At 36.0% G+C, this 25960-nt stretch overlaps 1 protein-coding gene across 6 annotated transcripts in view; it reads left to right on the forward strand.

Annotated features, from left to right (window-relative positions):
* Positions 1–25960, forward strand: part of LOC106180582 (plexin-A2) — a 92814-nt gene that overhangs the window by 41455 nt on the left and 25399 nt on the right. For all 6 annotated transcript variants that reach the window (XM_087015530.1, XM_087015536.1, XM_087015532.1 and 3 more), the window contains exons 5-7: positions 15459–15559; positions 17610–17742; positions 22125–22296. In XM_087015530.1, the coding sequence (XP_086871656.1) occupies positions 15459–15559; positions 17610–17742; positions 22125–22296 (406 nt within the window). The remainder of the gene's footprint in view (positions 1–15458; positions 15560–17609; positions 17743–22124; positions 22297–25960) is intronic.

Here is a 25960-nt window from a genome sequence, read left to right on the forward strand (position 1 = left end):
TTACCACCATTTTTATATAATCAACTAGCAATATTGTCAAGACGCAGAAATTGTCAAACAACCCATTTTACATATCTAGTAAATTCAATAATGAGACTGTTTACATGCCTGACAATCAAATCTGAGGAAAACCACTTATATACAAATAAAAGCTGAAGTCCCTCAAAACTCAACCAATCAATCTTATTTTTAAATTTGATTTGTATATAGATAACATTGATCACACTTGTGAGTTAAATGACAACAGGCCTATCGGTTCTCCCTGAAATGTGCTTACAGTGTTACTAATATGCTTTTACTAATAATCATCAGTTCTGTGAGTTTCATGAAAACAGGCTTTAAGTTATTGGTTCTCCCTGAAATGTGCTTACAGTGTTACATATATGCTGAAAAAAAAAAAAAAAAAAAGAAAAAAAAAACAGCATAACATTTGAAAGAAAAGGGCCTGGTCTTGCTGATTTTCAATCTTGACCATTCTTTTACTAATAATCATCAGTTCTGTGAGTTTCATGAAAACAGGCTTATTGGTTCTCCTTGAAATATGTTAACAGTATTGCATGTACACTGAAAAAAGGAGAAAAAATGCAAAACTTTTGAAAATAATCACCCCATTTCCTCCATTTTGAGACACTGTATTACACAGTACATGATAACATGTTTACCATCATATTTATATAATCAACTAGCAATGTTGTAAAGATGCAGACAATTTCAGAGAAACACTAACATATTTACATATCTAGTTAATTCAATAACGAAACTGTCAACATGCATGACAATCAAATCTGAGGAAAACCACTTATATACAAATAAAAGCTGAAGTCCCTCAGAACTCAACCAATCTATCTTATTTTTAAATTTGATTTGTATATAGATAACATTGATCACTCTTGTGAGTTTAATGACAACAGGCCTCTCGGTTCTCCCAGAAATGTGCTTACAGTGTTACTTATATGCTGAAAAAAAAAACAGCATAACATTTGAAAGAAAAGGGCCTGGTCATGCTGATTTTCAATCTTGACCATTCTTTTACTCATAATAATCAGTTCTGTGAGTTTCATGAAAACAGGCTTTAAGTTATTGGTTCTTCCTGAAATGTGCTTACAGTGTTACTTATATGCTTAAAAAAAACAGCATAACATTTGAAAGAAAAGGGCCTGGTCATGCTGATTTTCAATGTTGACCATTCTTTTACTAATAATCATCAGTTCTGTGAGTTTCATGAAAACAGGCTTATTGGTTCTCCTTGAAATGTGCTTACAGTGTTACATATATGCTGAAAAAAAACCAGCATAACATTTGAAAGAAAAGGGCCTGGTCATGCTGATTTTCAATCTTGATCATTCTTTTTAATTTACTAATAATCATCAGTTCTCTGAGTTTCATGAAAACAGGCCTATTGGTTCTCCTTGAAGTGTGTTTACAGTGTTGCATGTACACTGAAAAAAGGAGAAAAAAAATGCAAAACTTTTGAAAATAATCACCCCATTTCCTCCATTTTGAGACACTGTATTACACAGTACATGATAACATGTTTACCGTCATATTTATTTAATCAACTAGCAATGTTGTAAAGATGCAGAAAATTTCAGACAAACACTAACATATTTAGATATCTAGTTAGTTCAATAACGAAACTGTCAACATGCCTGACAATCAAATCTGAGGAAAACCACTTATATACAAATAAAAGCTGAAGTCCCTCAAAACTCAACCAATCAATCTTATTTTTAAACTTGATTTGTATATAGATAACATTGATTACTCCTGTGAGTTTCATGAAAACAGGCTTATTGGTTCTCTCTGAAATGTGCTTACAGTGTTACTTATATGCTGAAAAAAAAAAAAAAAAACAGCATAACATTTGAAAGAAAAGGGCCTGGTCATGCTGATTTTCAATCTTGACCATTCTTTTACTTATAATCATCAGTTCTGTGAGTTTTATGAAAAGCCTACTCTGAAGTATCGAATAAAAGTACTGATGGAATAAAAGTACTGGGTGGAAAAAATCTCAAAATTTAATAAAAGTACTGATGGAATAAAAGTACTGGGTGGAAAAAATCTCGAAATTTAATAAAAGTACTGGATGGAATAAAAGTACTGGGTGGAAAAAACCTTTACACCGCTCCCCCCCCCCAAAAAAAAAAAATGAAATAAATAAATAAAAGTAAAGAAGAAGAAGAGAAAGAAACAAGGCAGCAAAGCTGTCAAATGTACAGACAAAAACCAGAAAATAAAAACGCAGGAAATAGGATACTGTCAATTCTGATGAATTAATGTATTATGCTAACTGTAAATGCATAGCCAAAATCAAATTCTTATTCTGCATAACATTGGATTAGGATGAAAGTAAAATGTGTATCAAGCATTAGACTAAGTTCCCATACCTAGATCAATCTAATAGGATCAATCCAACTCCAAGGGGTTTCTCACTAAATTGCTTTCAGTTTGAGAGTCTTAGGATTCTGGCATGCCAGTTTCAGTAGGCGTGACAGACAACTAAGCCACTTACATTGATTGCAATTTAGCGAGAATTCCCATGGAGATAGATCGATCCACAGTTAGCGTGATAGGGTCTGGAAATAGTCCCTAAGGTGTCAGGCTGATAAGAGTTAAACTTTGGAAATGCCAGAATGAGGTACAGTGAAAATTAAACACAAAAAAAAATTGCTTAAACTCATTAAATATATATATATATATATATATATATATATATATATATATATATATATATATATATTATTAATTTTTTTTTTTTTTTTGCTGTATGTCAATCCTAAGAATCATTCTTGTAACTTAACAAAATACAGAAAATGTTACAAAGTAAGAGTACAGGGCTCCTGGCAGATGGGAGTGATAAGTCACGACTTGAAAATGCCAGTATAGCACTCTATAAACCTGCATTGCCTCCAAAACAGAAAACAATCACACTGGTTTTCAAACACAAGCTGCACTTCTGTCTTATGAAACTTTTCAGTAAGTTTCAGTATCGTAAGTAACATGGTTTTCCCTTAACCGCTATCCTGGCAGCAGTGTCCAAAATAGGGTTTTCATCAACTTTCATGCAATAAACCATAATACTTAACAGCATAATGACCATCAAATTTTTTATAAAAAAAATAAAAGTATCATGAATATTCAGAAAATGTGATTTGGGAAGGTCTTCAAGGCCATGGAAGTTCAGAGTCACACTTTCAAAATGCCAAAATGTAAACAAGAGATAACTGTACTGAAATGATTTTCTTTCCATTTTCAACACCTTTTTTAAAACAAAATGATCAATAAACTGTCATTTTTAAATGTTCAACTAGGAAAATTGTTGACATAGGAAAACTATCAATAGAACAATTTTCAATGTCCAATTTGCTCCATTTGCAGATGCTGAACATAGTGAATGATTAAATCTGACAAACTGCAATGATGAGTTCCTTTCCATTTATGATACTTTATTACACAATGCACAATATTATAACAGGTTTACCGTCATTTTTATATAATCAACAATATTGTTAAGAAGCAGAAAATGTCAAAACAACACTTTTCTTATTAGTTCCATAATGAGACTGTTAACATGCCTAAGAATTAAATCTGAAGAAATAACAATTATATACAAAAATACAGAAAATGCACAGCACTTCTGGTGGGTGGGAGTAAAAAATCACATCTTGAAGATGCTAGTGTTTGAAAAATAATTTTTAAAAAAATTAAAAAAAAAAACGTAAAAAATTCCAATAAAGCTGCTATTCAAACTTTTAATCTAGCTGTATTAACTTGATATTAATAACCCCACCAAGTTTGAGAAAAATAAAGCACTGTTATTCATCTATAGCATGTTGGCATAACACATTCTTTTTGTTGTAAATTTATTTGCAATGTTTAACACCATTTATCTGCACAATTATCACCAAATCCTAATTTTGTGACACAGTTAAGAGAGCTAAACCTATGGGACTTTACAGGGAAATCTCAACGAGTGTTTTATGTAATCTCATTTAATGGCCAATTGAAAATTAATGAGTAGGCAAGTGACTTTATAGACCTTAATTTAATTAGTGATCACCCAAGGGACAATTTTATAGACTGCCATCCATACAGTACCATCATATAGCACAAAGGTGTTGCATACATGCTGAAAAAAGTGAAAAACAGCATTACTTCCCTAAAAATGACCCAATCACGCTGATTTTCAAACTTGACCTGCGTATTATGAATATTCATCAGTTCTGTAAGTTTGAAACCAAAAGGTAAAATGGTTTTCCACTTATCGTGTTATCGGTGCTGCATATATGCTGAAAAAAGTTTAAAAACAGCATAAATTCCCTATAAGTGACCCGATCATGCTGATTTTCGAACTTGACCTGCGTATTACGAATATTCATCAGTTCTGTAAGTTTCAAGCCAAAAGAAAAAACAGTTTTCCACTTTTCGTGTTATCGGTAAAAGTGCACGGCGACGGCGACGACGGCGACAGCGACGGCGACGACAGACGCAGATGACGGCTATATGTACAGACACATCTGTGTCTGTACATAAAAAGCTAGCTATTGATCATTGTAAAAAAAAAAAATTCACCAGGTAAAATTCACTCAGTATTAAAATTTATCTTAAAAACGGGATGAGTTAAATTTCATAATTGTCAGGGGCCGAAGACCCAGATATATCGCACCTAAGCCGCCTCCGAGAGCCATACGGTTCATACTAGTAAATTTATTCTCAGATATAAGGTTCGTTTTGCATACCTGTAAACTCCTAAGTGTTTATCTTACATAGAAATGTGATTTAACATCGTTTAAATCATAAATCGGCATGAAATAATTGACGTTTGAGAACAGACACAACTTCTTTGCTGCACTTGAAATGACCTCCTTAGCTATAAATATGATCCTATCACCTTGCGGCATTGCATCATTCGATCGATATACATGAGTAGTTGTCACTGCTGAAGGGAAAGCACGTCTATTTATAGAAACTGAAATCAGGTGACGCATGTACTGTTGTGTTCAGAGAGCGACTTCCGCTTGACCTACTTTCCAGTGCTGTTTGTGGAACAGTAGGTAGTGAGTTGAGATCTCGATTTTCTTCTCATTATACTTCAATTTAAGAAAATAAAAAGCGTGACTTGTACTTGTGTAATTTCCCACCGGTACAATAGATATTTAATAAACATACCGGGTGGAAGATTTTTGAAAAATTAATAAGCGTAGGCTACTGGGTGAAAATGGAGCGAACCGGCGGGAAGAAATTTGGAAAATTAATTAACGTACCGGTACGTTTATTTGATACTTCAGAGTAGGAGAGCTTAATTTGATAAAAAAAGACCTTTAGTTTAAAAATATGAACTTACTGAATATATAGACATCTGAGATATAACATTAGTTTCAGTTTAGTCTGCCCTTTACAGCACAACCGAGGACGCGGAATTTGGTCCGCCCTTTACAGCACAACCGAGGACGCGTGTGTATAGCCCGATTTCAGACAAAAAATTGGACAGTATTTCTGATACACTCGTGGCGGGAATTTGGCCCGCGCTATACAGCATAACCGAGGACTGGCTCAGAATAGCGTCAAATTTCACCACCTAACTTGAAATGGGCCCCTTTATGCATTCCACTGCTTATGTCAACCGAGGACGTCCTCGGTTGGAGGTGTGTCCTCGGTTAGTGGGTTTCGGGCGGGTGTGTGTCCTCGGTTAGAATGCGTGCACAAGAGCACACACACACACACACACACACACACACAAAGACGTGCATGCATGGGCATGCACACACCTTGCCATTATTAGTGACCAGTGGCTAATAAGGTCTTCCTGTTTGATAAGAAGTGATGAGGATTTATGTGTGTTGTAAGAGGAATCAAGTGGACCACCCGTCTTAAGCTTCTTCCTGCAAGCTCTGATTTAATCACCCACTGAATTAAGTCCAGTTTGAGACAGAGTCAAACCTAGGATTTCTAACTTTTTCACCAGAAATGTTACAGTATCAACAATAAACATTTTTATTTCAAAAGAATTTCAAAAGAATTTCAAAAGATACCATAGTGGCTTATGCTGTCATATTATATAACAGGAACCATGAAAACCTCTTTTGAGCTAGATGTATTTAACCTTTCTTATTTTTTATAATTAATTGATGATTTATTTTATGGCAAGGAAAAAGGAAATTTGAATTATACAATTTCCTTATTCAGGGAGATGAGGAGGAAAAGAACATGTTTCAAACTCATAAGTTTACTTTATTGCTTAAGAGAAGAAGTAACTGTCTTTAAACGAACAGTTATGTAGAAAAACAATTGAAAGTTACTTGTTTACAATTCTTCCTTTTTTGCATTTATAAGAGAGCTTATTGTTAATTTGTCATAAACAACATCTGACGGTAAACATCAAAACAGTTTGGTCACTGTTTGCCAAAGTCTTGGTCATTCCTAGACACTTCATCATGCCCATTGTCCACATCACAGCCTTAATGACCCCTGTGTTTGTCAAATTCCTGGTCACACTCGGTCAGTTTGGTCACTCAATCATCTGTCTGACCAGTGGCTACCTGACCCAGATTGATTGGTCTATCGCCTCACTGACCCCTGGGCCTTCACCCCTAGATGGTTAAAGTGTCTATAACGTGTCTTTGGACACATTATGGCAGTGAATTTGTTATAAATGAAGGATGGAGAAGGGGAGAGAGAGAGAGCATGCTTTGTTGATTTCTTAACCTGTACACGCTTCTTGTGGCATTGAGAGAGAGACAATACATTGTATTGTTCATTAAAGGACCGTTTTTTTCTGAATGTCAAGTTTAAACTGAAACTTGAAATAATCTGCAATGAGTGTATAATGCAATATGTAAATAAATTCCTGCAGTCAGTTAAAAGTTGAACACGTGATGTCTGCATAAGATAATGCAATCAACTTTTCTTTTTCTGTTGCTTTCTGGCTATTAGCGTATGAGCACTATGTCAGTGCACCTTTTACTTTGCAAACCACAAATTGCCTCATGTTTATGGTACTAGGGGTATGTGTCCACTTTGCATGTGTTGGTGACATATTTGTAAATATGACAGATAAATTAGTCTAACATAAAGTACCATACTGCGCTACATCATGCGACCACAGTGGTCCCAGGGTACTGAAAAAATCTTTATTTTATTTTATTTTTTATTTATTTTTTTTTATTTATTTATTTTTTTTTTTGTAGCAGAGTCCAGTTGCAAGTTGAAGAACTTCCAACCCCCCCCCCCAAAAAAAAACAAAAAAACAAAAAAAACTATACTTCAGATGGTCTGTTTTGAGATAAATACACTCTTCTATGCAGAAAATGTTGAATACATTCTATGGCGTGAAAAACTTTTGCAGTAATTCAATATTGCTATCACTGACACATCTCGGACAAAATTGCTCATCATAATTTCAGATACAAAAACCTGTTTGCTGTCATTTTTTTTCTGTAAGCCTGAAATAGTTGTCACTTGTGATAAAATATCTCTCTGAGCTGACCCCAAGTGACTGGGTTATTTTGTTCAGTATTATCTCCTTGTGACAACCTTGTCAATCAGTGGATGGAATGGTGGACAGATGGCTGAAAATTTGGCATGAAATTGTTGTCAGATAACAGAGGACCCTGGATATGTCAAATGTAGCTATCTTTTTTTTTTTTTTAGCATGTGACAGAGCAAGGAAAATTAAAACAGTGACAGTTAGACACAGATGGGGGTGGGAGGGGGGGGGCAAATGACCAATAATTAACATAATTTTCTACTTAATATGGTCAATATGTTGCACTGAAGTCTCTTTGCAAACATTTTGTGTGAAAAAGGAATAATCTTGGATCATGGATGGGGTGGGGGGGGGAGCTTGCCACTGGCACTGGAACTATATTGCCACTGGGAAAGTATTGCATTTAAAATGCAAAGATCAAAAGCACCTGTAATTTGATGACACTAGTTTCATCCCCTGGGGCAATGTCATCACCTGTATATTTTTGTTGTTGTAGACCATTTTCAGCATACTAACATAAAAGGGAGGAATACAACAGCAGAGTAACCTCCTAAATCTTCATCAAGTAGTCTAAAAAAAGATGTCCAGTTTTAAGTTTGCTCTTTAAAATGTGGGGGTTGACATTGTTTTCTGGCATCAGCATCATTGAAGTTTTCTAATCCTGTTGGGCACCTGTATTTGCTGACATGTATAATAACAGTCTTCACCTGTGCTCCGTGTTCTTGATGGCCGCGCTGATAAGGGACTGCGGTCTCCCACTGTATTGTCTGCTTACTTGTTTTAAGGTGTGTCGTCGGTTACTCTATCATGTTTTTACTCGTATGTATAGGGCTTCCTGATTGAGGGGGAGATTTTTGTGTCGTGTTGACATAAGTGGCATGTTTATAACCTGCCTGTGTTTTGACTGAATAATTGCTTCAGGTATTTTATCCCATTTCTAATCTTTTATCATATTTCAAAAGACATCTTGATAGGAAGAGAGAGATATGAAAATGGCACTTAATGAAAGGATTTAACCTTTTGCGGAAGATGAACTATTTCTGTAACCTCAGGTTTGAAATATTTGCGTGTTATGACACCCTCTCACCTTCCCCACCTTCCCCACGCATTTTAATCTTAAAGAATCTTTTCTTTCAAAGTAAAAGAAACTTTACTTAATTCAAGATTTTGTTGTAGTCGCCCTGCTCTGAAGCTAAAAACATTATGATGATATCAAAAAGAGGCATTCTAGCTTCAAACCACTTGTATCAGAAGTCCTCTCTGACCTCCTTATGTGACAAACGTTGGCGTTTGTCACAGGTGACCAAGCTTATAGCATAAGTGTGACTTAGATGTGTCCTACGTCCTTTTTATTGTGCAACCGGAAGATATGGTTTCCTTTCATGGCTGCTGACTTGGTCAAAGGGTAAAGTCTATGGATGCACTGGATATAGGGCCAGGACATAGAATAAGAGCTTCTGCGCCAGTTTTTGGACATGGTTTATGCTGTAAATATGTGCTTGCAGTTTTAAAACGTAAAGAATGGTCGTGTTCACTGGAAAAGGTGTCTTGTTCGAAGCGGAAATATTGAAGCAGTTATAGCTATTGAGTTTTTTTTTTTCCATTTCCTGATAAAATGATTTTGAAACTTTTAAGTGGGTGATTCATCTAATGGCATAGTTAACTGGATAAGAAGGTTCCCATGCCTATTTGAAAAAATGAAAAAAAGAAAGAAGAAATACATGACAAGATATGACACAATGCCAAAATGTGATCAAAATTTATTACATAGAAATAAATAAACCCTAGAGACACACTTATCCTATCTAATACAATAGTCTCAACAAACACAGCTTAATCTCACCTAACACAATGCTGTCACAACGAACACAATCCTTGAGCAATTTCATTTTCCTGGCCCAGACTGACATTGGCCTTAAAGACTGTATAATTGCCCCCCACCTCCCCTCCCCATCCTGCTCTTCATACTTTTGTGTCAGGCTACTATAAGAGAATGAGACTGTCACTTCTATGGTTAGAGTAGGGTGTGTGTGTACTGTAACACAAACTTTTTGCTGGATACCCAAGGTTTTTAAATGATTTTTTTAAAAGCTCGATACAAAGAAACATAGTAAAAAAAACAGAAAATGGCAAAAACTGGCAAGAAAAGGAGATTAAGGATTTACACTGCCTTCTGGTACCACCCTTGTAAACATGACAAAATTCAACAACTCTAATAAAATGCCAAAGTTATTTCAAACACCTACGAGGGTACACTTAAGACGAAAACTTGCTGCTGAAAGGAATGCCAAACACTTCAACATAAATCAAACTTAATTTCTTATCAGGAACATTAAGTCACCTTGATGAGTGTTGGTTACCGGAAATGGTGTCATTCTTGTGTCACCGCTAAATGTACAAAAGAGCCGTCATCTCCTTTGATGAAAATATATACTCAGGTGTAGTACTGTAACTGTGTTCTATATATATACTACCAACACCTGGTCTTTGACACTAATCAGCAGATATCCCAGAATTTCTTTTGACAGTTATGAAATAAAATAATTAAAAATGAAATAGAGAATTATTTACAAGGCTGACACAAAAGTTGTTATCAACCATAAAGGCCTCTTGCTGACATTATTTGGGGACTTTTGAACGAGATTGTTGGTTTTCTTTTTCTCAGTATTTGCTCACATGGCTGTAGTGAAGTAGTTCCAACTGCCCCTAATCTAGTTAATGCGATTATAAAAAAAAGAACCCTGCTGTGTTCCGTAGTTCTTTCTGAATAAGGTGTAGATTTTTCCCACACTCGGCTGCCAAATTAAAACAGTCTGATGGAGGGTTGTGTTTTGGATATCGCTTACCAGCAGTGGTATGCGAGGAAATGAGATAGAGTGTTGTACAAGTGGGTTTCTCTCCGAGTGTGCAATGCAAGTGTGGGCATTTTTTTTATGTGTAGGGAGCAGATTACGGTTGCTTGTTCTTAATGTAATAATTCTATATATTTAATAATAATAATAATGATGATGATGACTTTAATGACACAAACACAAAGTAAATGGAGAGTATGGTCTTATCATGTATGATTTTTTCCAAATATGAATGTTAAAAAAAAAAAAGAAAAAAAAACAGTAACTGATAAACATGTGTAGTTTAACATATTATTAAAAGAAACATGGATATGAATGGTGGAGGGGAGGGGTGGGGATGGCTGCAGGGGGATTGACTGAAGAGAAGAATTTTGAGTGACACTTTTGAAATGGGATAGGACAGAAATCGTAGAGTATGGCGTTAGTTTTAAGCAAGGAGAGATTGTTTTTTTATAAGATATTAAAAAAAGACCAGTCGTACTCTACAAGTCACCTGGTATGGCAGTGTGCATTGTTTGCAGACACTGCAGCCTTTAAAACTCAGGTGATTAATGGAAATGAAGGACTTTTTTTTACCATTTTCCCGGTCTGGTTTCCAAATACCAAAAGATATTCTTGTATTGTTATGCCAGAATAAGCACCAAATCATGCATGAGGAAAATGGTGAAAAAAAAAAAAAACTGACAGCTTAAAAGTTGCTATTCATTATCTTCTTTTAGAACATGACAGACAAGCAATTGCTTCGGAATGCTGTTTGCATGTTTTTTCTATATCCGACTTAAGTTCCCAGTGTAGTTTAACATTGCCAAGGACATTAGTGACTATGGTAATAAGAGATGACAAGTTTATTTCAAGTCACAGGGATTATTTCGTGTCACAGGGATTAGCTAGAACATATCCTACGCAGCTTTATACTGCAGACATTTAAGCAGCTTTGCCTTCTGTGCAGTTCGTGTGATGACTGGTTAAAAAAAGTTTTTGGTTTTGGAGGAAAAGGATCATGAAAAAGAGAAACAGTTTAGAATTTTCAAGAGATTTTAGAGTTGGAATTGGAAATTTTTTGTAAATTTTTTTTTTTAATGACAAACACTTAAAGAGGATATTGCAGTTCCCTAGGCATTTTCATACTTGTGCACATTGCTTGCCCCTTGTGACAGCCTTGTATCTTGCCAAAATAGCACGAGTCTGACATGTGGCTGCATAGGATGGTGTTCAAGCACGAGACGCCATCTTGTGATCTCTGTGGTTACGTCAAAGCCTCTTGAATCCCGATGACACAGTCACAAGGAGAAAAGAAAGACGTACTTCTGCTTAATAACCTGAAACAATGAGATAAAGTGGCCAAAATCAAGTTCACTTGTTTTGTACTTGAATTGAGTGTGAGGAAATGTTTTTCCTTTGTTTAATTTTCAACTACCCCAAAGTAAAGTTTGAAAAAGAAAATCGTCATTGAAGGTTTGGAATCATTTTAAAACAAATCTAGCTTACTTGAGTTGGCAAAGTAGAAGTTAACAGAACTGAAATGAAAGACATTTATTTATGCAGAAGTAAATCTTCATCAGCACGCTAAGAAGTGCTGAAAAACATTCTTTTCTGATTTTGATTAGTCAGTTTGTACCTCTTGCTGAGGTGGACCAGCAGTGGGGGACCTCATGGCGGGAGACATGGGGACAATTTTATATGGTGTCTTTTCTTCTTTTTGTGTAATCAGACATGAAGTTTTAAGATTTTTTAGTCCCTGGGCAACTTGAGGTAATAAGTCAGTCGAGTAATTCTCCCAGTGAGGTGGGATTCCACTTACAGCTTGTGCTCTGCTGAAACAGGTGCTGGTATGAAGGGGAAAAAATGTAGCAGACCAACCATAGCATAGGGGATTTTTTATGAGGGGAGGTGTTGAATTTTTTGCTGTGTGACTATTGGATTTGTAAAGTGAATAGTGTCTTCATCAGTTACTGTAAAAAATGATGAAAAAACTGTTTATCTCATGTTGCTTTTTATGATTTTTTTCCTAAAAATCATCCCATTCTTTTCTGGAAAAAGAATGTCCAGGTGCATTTTATAAACTAGAAGCACAAAGTGAAATTCTGCCAAAAAGAATTAAGAAGACCTTTGTTCATTTATATCCATTGGTGCATGAGAAAATGCCTACATGGAATGTTGAAGTGCTCCTTTTTTTCTTCTAATAGCAAAAAAAAAATGCAAGTTGATCCTGCCTACCTATTTGACAGCAATAAAATTAATGGTTTGATCCAGTATCCCAAAGTGCCGCACTAAGGTCAAATTGGACACCTGAATGAAGATTTTATGACTGTTGAAACTGGAATGGAATTTTTAAAATGTTGTGTGAATTTTATTGCAAGTTTTTCAAAGCCCCTGTAGCTAGAAATACAGTGTCAGGTGGAGTCATGTTCCTCCATATTCATTAGAAGATGAGTACAGTTTTATAGCGTGCATACTCACAGACACGCACGCAAACCCACACACACACACCCACACAAATCCACATGGCTTGCACACAAACCCTCACACACACTCAAACATTGCGATCACTGGGTACACGATGAGTTCATATTACGTACACACACGCGTGCACAAACACATGTATGGATGCAAATGGGGTCAGCTCTGTGTAACAAAGATTCTTCATGATGTAGAAGTACACCCAGCAAACCCACACCCTTGTACACATTAATTGTACTCACTGACATAGAATTTGTCCAAAATTTTTCTTTTCTTTATTTTCACATTTGGATCCCAGCTTACCTGACACACGTGCTACCTGGGGAATTCGTGACCACGTGAAATAAGTAGAAAATAAGCCAGTAAATAAATTCAGCTAAATTAATGTAAACATATACATTTCATCATTGCTTCATTACATATAGACGAGATATTTAACTTTTCTAGCACACTGCTGTAATGAAGAGTCCTGCATGCCAATTTATCCTAGGAATCGTGCATAGCAAATTGCTATACATCTGACAGTTATTGACTATTATATCATGGTCATTAACAAATAGGATGACTTTTTGATTTACCCGCAGTATATTTGCCACGGCAGACCTCTAAATCAGTGTGTAATTATTCATAACTGGAAACAGGCTCTGGAGATACCAAACACTGGAGTTGATGCCGCTGAAATATTGCAGTTCAATATTCAGTGTTTGCGGTACCATTTTGTATTCATAGCCGTATCTTCCCTTTCTCTGTCCCAGACAGACAAAAAAATATATGAATAATAAAATCATTGGCTGAAACTGCTTAGAATTTGATTGAAAGTCATAAATGTCTACTATCTGTTCCATCATCTAAGCGGATAGAAATTATTTCATCATGTTATAATGCAAAAGGCAAATTGGCAGTGGGTAAACTTTTTTCCTTTGTCGGAGTGAATCATAACAACCAAAAGAATTCCAAGTCTCTTCAGTTACTTTTCTATTCTAAAAGGATGGGATACTGCAGAAAGATACACAATACAATGTTTGGACAGAAAATATCGAGAAATAGCAAGCATCAGTTGGTGGAAATGTTGCCACCATCCCTCCTGACATTGGTATGCCTAACCTTTTAGTTGCTCCTGCACCGTGAAAGGGGGCCCCCATGAAATTGGTTGTGTTGCCCCTTGGAGGGATAGTTTTATGCATTTTGACTGAATATGAAAACCATATTTATTTCAAAACTTGTGTTCTTTCGTATGAGAATGTTTAAAAGTGTAGGGAATTGACCTTTGGGAGTAGCCTTGCATAATGCAAAAAAGAAAAAAAATGTCATTATTTTTCACAAATATTTGACTGGGCAGATCATATTTTCTTGCAAATTTTACACAGTTATTGAAAATAGAGAGGATTTTATGTAAGGTCAGGAGAAGGGAACAATCAAAAGATAGTATATGGTTTTAGAACCCACCTTATGCCATAGTGATTATCTGTTTATTTTCAGCTACTTTAGATAGATAGATAGATAGATAGATATGTGTAAACAAAAACAAGCATTCTAGTCAGGTATGGTCAGCTTACGACTCCTGTCTTCCAATTCAGTAATAGCTAACATAATCTGATATCTGACATAACCCAGCTATTTTGAACAATAAAAGATTTAGTAGTGGGGACTGACTTGCCTATTTTATATCTCCATGTCTTTCATCATATCTGACGAAGCTGACACAACCTTTCACCGTACATGTCATGATGTGGAAATGTTTCTGTCAGATTGCTGAATTTGTTTTTGAAAGACAAAATGACAGGCTAATGGAAGACTGGCTGAAGAGAAAATAGGCTCAAACTTCAATTTGTCATTGTAAATTTTGTTGTTTTGCTGGGCAAAGATGACACCACATGTGTACTCTGTCAACATGAAGAGTATCTTATAGAAGGAATTATTTTAGGAACTGTTTTGTTTTCTGGTGAGCTGTAATAATTCAAGCACAGTCATCTCTCTCAACATACTAACTTTTAGTCTGTCCTAGGGGCAAAAAAAAGTCACCCAGCTTAAATTAATTCTCACAAAAACACCTCCCATTGTTTAATTACAGGGTCCATGGGTTTATGTAGTCCGCAATCATTACCTTTTCATGATATACAAATTTCTCTTTGATCCCATTTCAGAAGAGAGCCATTTGTTTATATTTAACCTTTGAAAGGGCTCTAGTTTCCCATGAGATTTGTGGATTTTTTTGGCTCTTGTTTGCATCCTTGTGGGCGATCTGAAGGCTGTTTGGTTTTCAAGTGTCTGCTATCCAATTGAGATAGATTGGTTTTTAACTGTGGTTAAGTGGATAGCTGGTTTGCCTGTACCAAGAGAGATAGGAATGACACTGAATATGCCTGGTTTGTTGATATCTGTCACATAAAGAAGACAGGAATATTGGAATGACATCTGTCTTTTTGGAAGCTACTGTGTCGAAATAAAAATAAATTAATGGATGACAGAGGAGATTTGCATATTTTGAAATGCCTTATCAGTTAGTTTTATAATATACAGATAATTTGTAACTTGATTAGATTATCCAGTTTGTTTTTGTCTTCTCGTACACAAATATCACGATTATTTCCACAAAATTGAACTTAATGCCCTTTTGCTTAATCCTTCATTAAAATTTTGCATTTCTTTTGTCTTTACAGCTCACCAAGTTGAAACTTCATGACTGCAGCCAGTATACAACTTGCTCGGCCTGTCTTGCAGCCAAGGATCCATACTGCGGTTGGTGCCCCCTAGAGACCAAGTGAGTGTGTTTGGAACGTCTGATTAAAAAGATAATGAAACAAGGCAAAAGGGAAAAAGTTTCAGTGTATTGCTAAATAAAAATGTTAAATAACAGATTTTTTACAAAATTCAATTTTTTAAATGTCTGCACGTATCTTTTACAGACGTCTTTATTGATGAAACTCACATTTTGCATTTACCACTGCATTGTTTGATAAATGAAAGAAAAAACACCTCTCATTGTTGCCGAGTACAAATTTAGTCTGAAGAAAAAACATAACTATTGATTGATCACGCTATAGGTGAGACACCCTTGCTGGATCTGGTATGTAAAAGGAGATGGAAAAATGTGTTGTGCCTGTGAGAACAAGTGCTTAATGTCTGGGACAGGTGTGTGGGAGCTGAAACTGAAAGAAGCTCAGGTGGCTCGCGATGTTTCTCTTCAGCCAGAGCATCTGAGACTCAGCCTGAGATGCCTCCCTTGAATATAAGCATATTTTCTCTAGTTTTTTAAGAGAAGGAGAAAAAAAAACATTATTCTTCAGCTTGCCCAGTTCTACAGTATACGGATCCAGGTAAAAATTCAGAATTTTTACGATTCTCTTCAAGGGACAGAATCTCATTTCATTTCAGTTTGCTTATAAAATGCAGTGATTTGGGAGGACCAAATAGTTTTTTTTTTTTCTCTAACGTGTTAGCGTAGGTGGACAAGAGGGCTGAGTTAAAATCGTGGCATGTTTTTTAAGGTTGTATGGGTGGACGGTTCAGTCAAATGTTAATGTGTTTATAATTAACATTGTACATTGTGTGTGTCAGATAAAAAAAAAAAAAAAAAACGTAGGAATGTTTAAAAGAGGGGAAAAACTGGTTGTCAACTTCGCATGTTCATCAATCATCCATTTTAATTCCCCAAAGCCTGAAAGTTGAAATGTGACAAATTGACCAGAATTCTGCACCAGTCGCATGTTTATTTTTTCTCATTTAAAAGTTACTGGCTGTCATTACGTCAGTCTGAGTTGCATTTTTGTTGGTCTAGACAAACTTATCAGTGTGTCTCTTGCCCATGACTGGCAGTTACCTAGATACCTGCACATGAGTGTCCTTGAACAGTACAAAATATTCCAATATTTCTTTTTTTTTTCGAAAATCACATCAGGTGGATCAAATTCAGAAGTGGTAAAGAGATCACCTGATTTTATAGAAACACTTGTTGCATGAAAAGGTGTTATCACAATTATATACATATTTTTTCATTGCATTTTGTTTCTGCTGTTGTTGTGATTGTTGCTGACGTTGTTGTTGTTAAATATGAAACTAGATGCAGAAGGTTTCATTTTTGCCAAAATAAGAAAAAATGCAAAAACAACAATAACTTCCAGATATTTATGTCTCAATTTCTTTCAAATGTTTCAAAACCTTTAAAAAAATGGACTTGAACATCGTTACTGTCTGGTGGAGCTTAAAATAAGCCCCCATACACTTGTGAATACTTGCTGCTTGAACTCTCCTATCTTGGCTACACTTAGGTATGTAGCCTTGTCTTCACTTGCCAAGACTTGAATTTAGTTCAGTTTCCTGCCTCTTGTACTTAAATTTATCTTGAGTTGAAGCATTGTTTGCCCGACATTCCTTAACGTGGGATACTTAATGAAAGTGTAAGTGTTGCAAAAGTGACAGCCCATTATATGTCTTACCTGGGTGTCTTAGATGCTGGCACCATCTATTGTGAAGAACGTGAGTGTTAGGAACATTTTGTGTGACTGCGTGCAGATGCTTATATGTGTGCATTTGTGTGCACGTAGGAATATATGTGAACATGAATTAAAAATATGATAAAATAAATGTATTTGTATGTGTGTATGTATTTTCCTGTGCATCAGTGTGTATGTGTGTACGTGCATTCAGATATTTATATACTAGTATGCCGTTGTTATTGTGGCTTGAAATGCATGTGAATGCACATAAAACCAAACACCCAGTTATACCAGCTGCCATGAGGGTGCACATTCAAAATGGTTCTCCAGATTAAATTTGATGTCAATTAACACATAGAAATTAATATATTACAGATGCAGCCTAAGAGCAGAATGTCAAAATGCAAACCTGCAAAAAGGCTGGCTGCCGTACAGCGGTTCGGTGTGCACTGCCATCAACGAGGTCTCTCCAGACAAGGTGCAGATAGAGCAAGGAAAAACCACCAGCGTAAGTATAGAAAGAGGTTTGGGAGGTTCAGTCTGTCACCCACATATACATGCCGCCAAAGCAGACACATTTTTTTTCAAAAACTTGATACTGTTGATTCCAAGTAACAATTTACAGTACCACTAGCATCAGTATATGAAGACATTCCTTTAATTTGTTGTGGTCACTAAGTGGTCAATGATCAGTGATTGCCTCATGGGAAAAGACGTGCACGCACATGTAACTACACAGTTACCAGCAATCGTAAGAAGAAGAAGGTGTAAGAAAAAAAGCTTTAGAGCAGTATTCTGCTTCTCCCCCCGAGATGCCCCCAATAATGGGAGGAATGTGCTGGAAAAACTATTTTCACAAATATATCATCTTTTCTCTGAAGAAGGTTTATATTGATGTTTCTCCCAAAATATTCATAATCATCGTTTCTGAAGATTTTTTTTAAAGATCGACCAAAATGTTCACTTTTGGGAAATCAATCAACTTCCTCTGTTGTGTATTGAAAATCTACTTTGTTTCTAAGGCCGTCAAAATCCTACCAAAATCAAAATCCCTACATGCAGCTTTCATTTCATTAGCCTCAAGCTCTTCTGTGATTCAAAGGATTTTATTCCACTTTTATTTCATTGAATTGCTTCAGTATAGTCGGAATAGCTGAGGTATCAGTGCCAGAGGCTTTTAAAAGGCTTCTCCTCCTGTGAATCTTTTTTGATGAACTCCAAAAGTAAGTGCTTAATGACAGAGAGATATCTCAATGGGAATTTATTGTACTTTAAAACAAAAAAGTTCAACTTCACAGTGAGTTATTGTTTGTTTTTTTGCACTGAATTTTCATCCACCCAGCGCATTCTTTCCCTCCTCCAATTCATCGTGAAAATTAAGAATTCAGATTTAGTGGCTTTTGGTAGTGTAAATTTTTTTTCATATAAAAGTAACAGCCACTAGCCCAGACCTGTTGTTCTTTTTTATTGTGGCCCTGACAGTGGATAATTGAAAGCAGTTGGGTTCATAAATTTACTGCACCTCATCAGACAGGCAGTGCTAAATTACATGGTGCTGGTGGAAAAGAGGTTTTTTTTTCCCTGCATCCTAGTCTAATGAAAAATACCATTTTTATCTGTCAGTAAGGTGCAATTTAGACCCCCCCCCCCCAATAAGGAAAAATAATGATGATGATAATAAAGCCCTTGTCACATATTCAGATGCCTAAGCTTTCACACTCATATGTATTTGTATTGCACGTGCGTGCGCACACACACACACACTTCTTTACAAACATATCTCTATTTCCTCCAAGCATAATTATGTAAAGAGCATTGACCAGTTTCCTATAATTTGTTAAAAGTGGTCACTTATATTAATAGTCAAGGATCTGTGGTTACTTCATGGAGAAAAGGTATTTACATGCACTTGGAAACATGCACACATATTTGATACACAGATCACACTTTCGCTCGAATAAGAATTTAGCATCAAGAATAAATACAGCACCCGTCACTGATATTTGACCACTTAGTACAAGTTTTTAACAGGTTACGGGTTAATGTGCCTCTTACAGCTAAATGCAATATTTCATGAAACCAAAGTACTCGTTATATTATAAACATCATTTCTCTTTATCAATATCCTTCTCTCGGACAGACCGTAAGTTATGACTGCCTCCTCAGTTAGGCCTGGTGCATTGTTGTTATTGTCCGTGTTTTAGTGTGATTAGGCAATGAAAACATGTTGGAACGTTAACATGTTTGACTTTGGTCCTTGATTGACACCTGTCATTGTATGTTAATTGTTGTATTTTCTTAATTACCATTTGGTTCATTACCTTTGGCTGTTGACCCTCTTAGAAAGGCATTACTGTTAGGTGTTGAATGGAAATTCCTCTCGTTTTGTTGGCTTGATCAATTGTGGCTTTTAATTTTAGTGCGCTTATGGCATTTTATTTGCATTTATGTTGACACAGTTTTACTATTGAACCTCTTCTCATGCCATCTATTGGAATGCACTTAAGGCTCTGCTCGCGTTAGGTCCCAATGGCCCAATTTTGATTAGTTCTACATAGGTATCAGAGGTCCTTATTTGAATCAAGCCTGTGTGCACACAGCACGACTCCAAACACAACTCTTGGCTTCCATATTCAACCAAAAGTTCACATTAGTGATTCTCTGCTTGATCAGTGTGCTCGATTAATTTTGGACCTCTGATGCTTTCTAGATCGAATCAGATTGGGTCTCGTGGACTTTAACGTGAATAACACAATTAAAGTGGTGCATTTTCCATATCCAAAGCATTCCTACGATGCTAAACAAAGCCATTATGCCAAGGTGGACAAGAATACCAAACATTGCACTTAATGTGTTGAACTAACAAGGCAATAACTTTTATGAGTTCCTTCAGTTTGTTGACCATTGATAAGAAAAAAATTCAAGTTTGTTGTTGTTATTTGTGAACTGTTTACGTAACCAGGACGCATGTTGGTTCAACCTTTTGCCTCAGTATGTTGTTTTGAGATCTTGTGTCTGATTATTTATTATTGCATGTTTTTTAGGTTCTGATCAAATAAGTGATGTATTCTTTTCAGACAGATATTCGGTGTCATTATCTTATGTGTATAACACATTTAAAAAAATTTGTAAGTTTGGCCAAGTAAAAGTGTGAGAATTCTTTCTCTGTACAGTTTTAATATCTGTAAATTTATACTTTCTAAAAAAATGGCAGCTGTAGTCTGCTGTAATGTACTATACTTGAGAAGTGTCGTCTGCCATGTGTGGATGTCTTTTCTGTTTATTCTTATTTTTTAGCCAGAATCATGATAAGACTTGACGGTGTTCCTAAAGATACAATTTATCAACCACATTCTCAGAACAAATAATAATTCTGGACATTTCAGTAAATATGCAGATACTTCAGCTTGATCTCACCTTTAAGTTTTTTTCATTCTAAATTCTGGATATGCATTTGGATGAAACTTGATTGAAACTCATCACTTATTCTTTCTTATCAAGTTTAAACTAGATAAAAACCAAATCAGAATGTTATCAGACCATAGTGGCATGCTTTTTTACAAAGTTATTTGAGTTGTCTGTTTCATTAGAATTGCATATTATCTTAATCTAATGTGTATCTTTTCTTAACCCATTTGCTGTCAGCCTTTTTCTGGAGGACATTTCATGCACCGGAAATGAAAAAAAAAATGGATAAAAATTGGCAAATGTTTGTCTCCTGTGTGGATATATATTGTTTGGAACACCCACAGTTTAAAAAAGAATGATGCCCATTGATTAATGAATAACGGCCTGATGGCAAAGTGACATAATATTGGCCCTGGGTATAGGTACGATAAATCTTAGGAAAATGATGTAAAAGAGTTCAGTATGTTAAGTGTGGCATTGATTAAGTAATAGATACTAAATAAGCATTGAACATTTAACCCAAGTCCCTTCCAAGGCGTGGGCACTGGTACAGTAAACTGACAAAAAAGAATTAAGATCCAAGTAAAGGAGATGAATGTTGAATCTTTAAAAAAATGAATCGTAGGAAAAAATGGGCAAGCTTATGCAGAGCCCCTCATTGATTTAACATTGGATGTGCGTTAGTATCGAGTTCCAACTGGAGTCGTATCAGTGGCAAGTACAGTAAGTTGGTAATCAATTAATTCCATTAGGATCCAGTTGACCCTCACCGCTTGGGCGAGCCTGGGCCATTGATTACCCATTTGTCATTAAACAGTTCTGAATTTCAGCTTAATGACTTCTGCTCCGCGGGGAAGTAGAGGGAAGCGAGAGAGCGAAAGAGAGAGGGGAGATGAATGTCTTTGTCATGCTGAGTCCATTAAACAGCTGGAAATACTTCTGTAGATATTGTTAGAAAGGTTATTTCATGAAAAATGTATATTGGTTGGAATTAACAATTACAAAATACTACATTTTCATTATGAGAATCATATTATGGATACTCGTAATTATTTAAAATTTGAAACTATTACATTGCATTAAGCTTTCCTTTAACAATTTAAAAAAGTTGTGAGTATCAGTTGAGAAATCGTGTTTTGATGCTTTCAGTTTCCAGGTATAGGTAATGACTTCTGATGTTACAATGAAACTGCTTATCTGCTTAAAGTTTGACATTAATAATCACACCATTACTCTTTAAAAGAAGGTATAACTTCTCCCTCTCACCCCTCTTTCGCTCTCTTTCGCTCTCAAATCATTTTGAATACTTATGTACAGTAAATATCAATTTTTGTTACATGTGTTGTTATTTGCAGTTGAAGCAGGAAAAAGTTGAACCACAGAATCACATTGTCAAGTATGTAATGGACTTTTAAAAACCTGAGCCCATGAAGTATGATTGCATTCATATCATATAAAACTATTGACGTTGTCCACTTTCAGCTGAACCTTGTGATCCAGAACCTCCCTGCATCCAGTGGGCAGTTTCAGTGCGCGTTCACGAGCTACGACACGCGCTACAATACCCAGACTACCACTGCCATTCGCACAAGGTCTGGAATCCAGTGCGACACTCCGTACCCCAACATTCTGCCTCCTATACCGACTGGAAAAGGTGAGATGATGCTTTGATAAAAATTATCTGTGGAGACTTGGTTTTTTATCCCCTTTAAGCCCAATGAACTGGGAAGTAACAACAGCCGTCAAGTAGACTGAATTTTTGTTCATTTAACTAATACAAATTTATACCACCCTCGCTTATAGAAGATTTTACAGAAAGTTTCTTTACTTCAAAAAATACAAGACATTTTGCACTGTGTTAAATGAAATGTACTTTAAACTGCTTCTAATTTAATGAAAAATGGCATAATCAAATTACTCTCTGGCAGCTAAGGTTAATTTTTTCAAAAGTACATGTAACTTTAAGTGTCATATAGAGCCGTGCAAAAATATCTGTCAAAAAAAAAAGGAAGACCACTAGAATCATAAACTCATAAAGAAAAGGGACTCTAACCGCTTAATCATATTTTAATGTTTGCATTCTGTCAGCCTCAACTTCCTCATGTCACATTAGGTCAAGATTTATTGTGACCTGGGGACATTTCAGACATACTTGTCCTAATTTTTCTACTTGTGATGAGCCACTTTGAAACCAATTTCCTATTCTGACACCTATCTCATGTATGGGGCATGGTGGGTTATGTAGGCATTTTAATTTAGTTCTGTTTTCTAATGTGAGAGGAAATACAGAGTTTGAGAGTAAGGAAATTATTTATTGTAAATTAAGTACAAATTTGCAGCTCTGCATGCGCAGCAGAGGGTATTTGGTGCAAAAGGACTAAAGAATCACTTGTCGCAGTCACAAATTAGGCAGTAGCAATGTCTTGATTAACAATGGCGGCTGTTAATGCTTTGGGATGTTGCATGCAGTGCATTATCTGCGACGGCAATTTTTGTCTCTGAAAATCACAGTTATTCCAAAATGCAGAAAGCAGGACAGTTTCCATTTTAGGGATTAAGTTGATAGTATTGTACCCCATGAAATATCACATGTAAAACAGTGCAAGTTTTTTCCAGTACACCATTCCTTTAACTGTGAAAACACTCAGAGCTTTGAGGCACTAAGAGACAATAACAAAAAATTTCATTGTGGAAAACAAAACAATCACTACTTCTCTGAAGTTGCTAGTTTTTTTCCCCCTCTGTGCAATCCCCCACCATTAACATCACCAGTCGTTCCGCTATACAGTGTTAACAACAGTAATGATTCCAGCGATAACAATGTCACACAACTGACAGATTAAGCCACTTGTTTCGGTCCCTGGAGTGTTCCGTCACTTAACTGACAAATGGACGACTTGGACAGGGGACAAGATAAAAAAGATTAAGTAGAGTGAAAATGCCAGGGAGGATAATTTAAATGTCACTGCTTTTAGAATATTGGGAATTGAAAATCGAATCAGGGTAATTTACTCTTCAGTGGTAAATATGTTAAAGAAAATGTAGGTTTTTGTACAAAAAGAAACATAATATGAACTCCCCCCCCCCCCCCCCCCCCCCCCCCCCCCCCCCCCCCCCCCCCCCCCCGGTCTCTCTCTCTCTCTCTCTTAAGCAGAAGGATTAAAAGAGTGGACAGTTTACTCATTGTCCTTTTGTTTAAAAGATATTTGGAAGTGATTTTGTTTTTATCTGATCAGTTGATAAGATCAGACTTTGATGTCGAAAGGGAATGGTGGCAAAAAAAACTTTCCCACAAGGAAACACAGTTCATTTGTTGTCATTATGGTTTCAGCCTTGACAGAATCAAAACCACTGAAAAGGCTTTTGGGTCAGACCACAGATAATCTGATCGAACATCTCAATAAAATTTCAACTTGTAATGGAATTCTTGTGGCTTTAAGTTGAATGCCACTTGCAATTTTCACTGAATTTGGTTATCTGTTGTATTTCCATGTGAAAGATTTCAAAGCAATGGCATTTAGCCGTTGGGACAAACTGGCAGCTTTGGTATAATGGCAATTTGGAAGAACTGCTGTAACTTTTGAATCTGTTAGAATTTGTTCTGTACAGACATTTTTGGAAAAAGAGAGAGAATAATTACCAGGAAGTATCATGGTTTGATTACCGTCATCTCTACTTATATTCAGGAAAATTACAAAAATCTTTAGTTCTCTGTCACTATTATAGCCAGCCAATTTTGGTATACCATAAACAACAAGATAGATTGCTGTCTGAGACTGCTTTGGTACTTCAAGAACTTTAAACCATCATTTCACTGTTAGTTTTCTCTTGGTAATATTTGCAAATCCAATGCACTAGAAGATTTTTATTCTGAGAAATATCTTGTTATGGTGTTACGGTGCACCATTTATTTTGTGGCAAAATTGTACTGTTAAATTTTATATGGCCACCTTCACCGATTTCTGGAAGTTAGTTCTTCTCTAAATATCATATCTGTGCATGATCAGTTTTGTTTCCAGGTTTCTTTCTCTTCTGTTGTATTATTTTCTGATTTAGGTGCTTTTGCATGATGCAATTCATTTTTAGGGGGAAACATTTACTGAAGGATATCATTTCATTATTTTGTATTAATGTAGAAGAGATTAGCGGTGTAGTTGATAGAATTTTTCTCCCATTCCACAAATTATTTTGGTGGATGATTGGCAAACGTAATGAATTGGATACTGCATTCTGAACCATCATTTTCCGCATTCTCTTTGATGTTATTCATGTTATGCTTAATAATAATTGAGGCAGCTTAGAAGGATTATATCATTGCATGTGCATCGCAGTGGGGCTTGGTATTTATGTGAATTATTCACCATAAAAGAACAAGTAATAAAGAGGGACTCTAGTAACATGTGAACAGAAAAGCATTTAGACGAGATCTGGCTTGTTGCTATAATATTGTTTCCTATTTAGGCTGAACTATCATCTAAGTATAGCCAAAGTCTAAATGTTTTGACAGTGGTGGTGAGGGGGGGGAGGGATCTCAGGAGGGTTTTGTGTGCAATCTGGAGATGTTCGTATTGGGAAAAAGTTACATACACATGCGCACACAAACACGTTTTGGTTTTGAGATTGAATAGAAGTTGCATCATTGGGGTGGGGAAGGGGGGATTTGTCTAGATTGAAAGAAACAAGAAGTAGAGTTGATTCTACAGTTGAGGCTGCAGAAGGAATGTAAAGCAGTGGACGGCCTCTCGCCCTCTGTGTTGCTCAATAACAGGATGGAATGAAAAATAGATCTGAACATTTTGATTAATCTAGGTGTCATTGTTGAGGAAATGGGAAAGTTTGCTGTTACAGTTCCAGTTCCCTTGGCACAAAGGCAAAACAATGGTGCATTTCTATTATTTCTGCTTTGCTTTCTATTGGACTTCCCGTATAATATCCACATGTATACATTGATCACATAACTTGGCGCACACACTAGTCAAATTTCACAACCCCAATACAGGCAAACTCTCCACGGAACGGGTTAAAAAGGCTATTCCAAAATGTTTTTCTCTGTAGCTGGGCTGATTAGTTTGTGCAACAAAGCAAAACGAGTTGGAAAAAAGGGAAAATCTGGGCCCAGGGCTGTTTGATTGTGCCATCAATTATATTCAGGTTACAGATAGCTGCTGTTTGGGAAAATATTGAACTAGAGTGGATGGATGATTTATAACAGTAATGATAATGGGGTGGAGGTAGGGGAGAAAGTGAGAGGAGTTTTTTGTTGTTGGTGATGAATGGCTGGTTTGAACTTCAAAGAATGGAGGAATCTGGTGGTTTTG

Source organism: Lingula anatina, chromosome 6, assembly GCF_051362555.1.
Source record: "Lingula anatina isolate TDL-2025a chromosome 6, LinAna3.0, whole genome shotgun sequence".
NCBI classification, from domain to species: Eukaryota; Metazoa; Brachiopoda; class Lingulata; order Lingulida; family Lingulidae; genus Lingula; species Lingula anatina.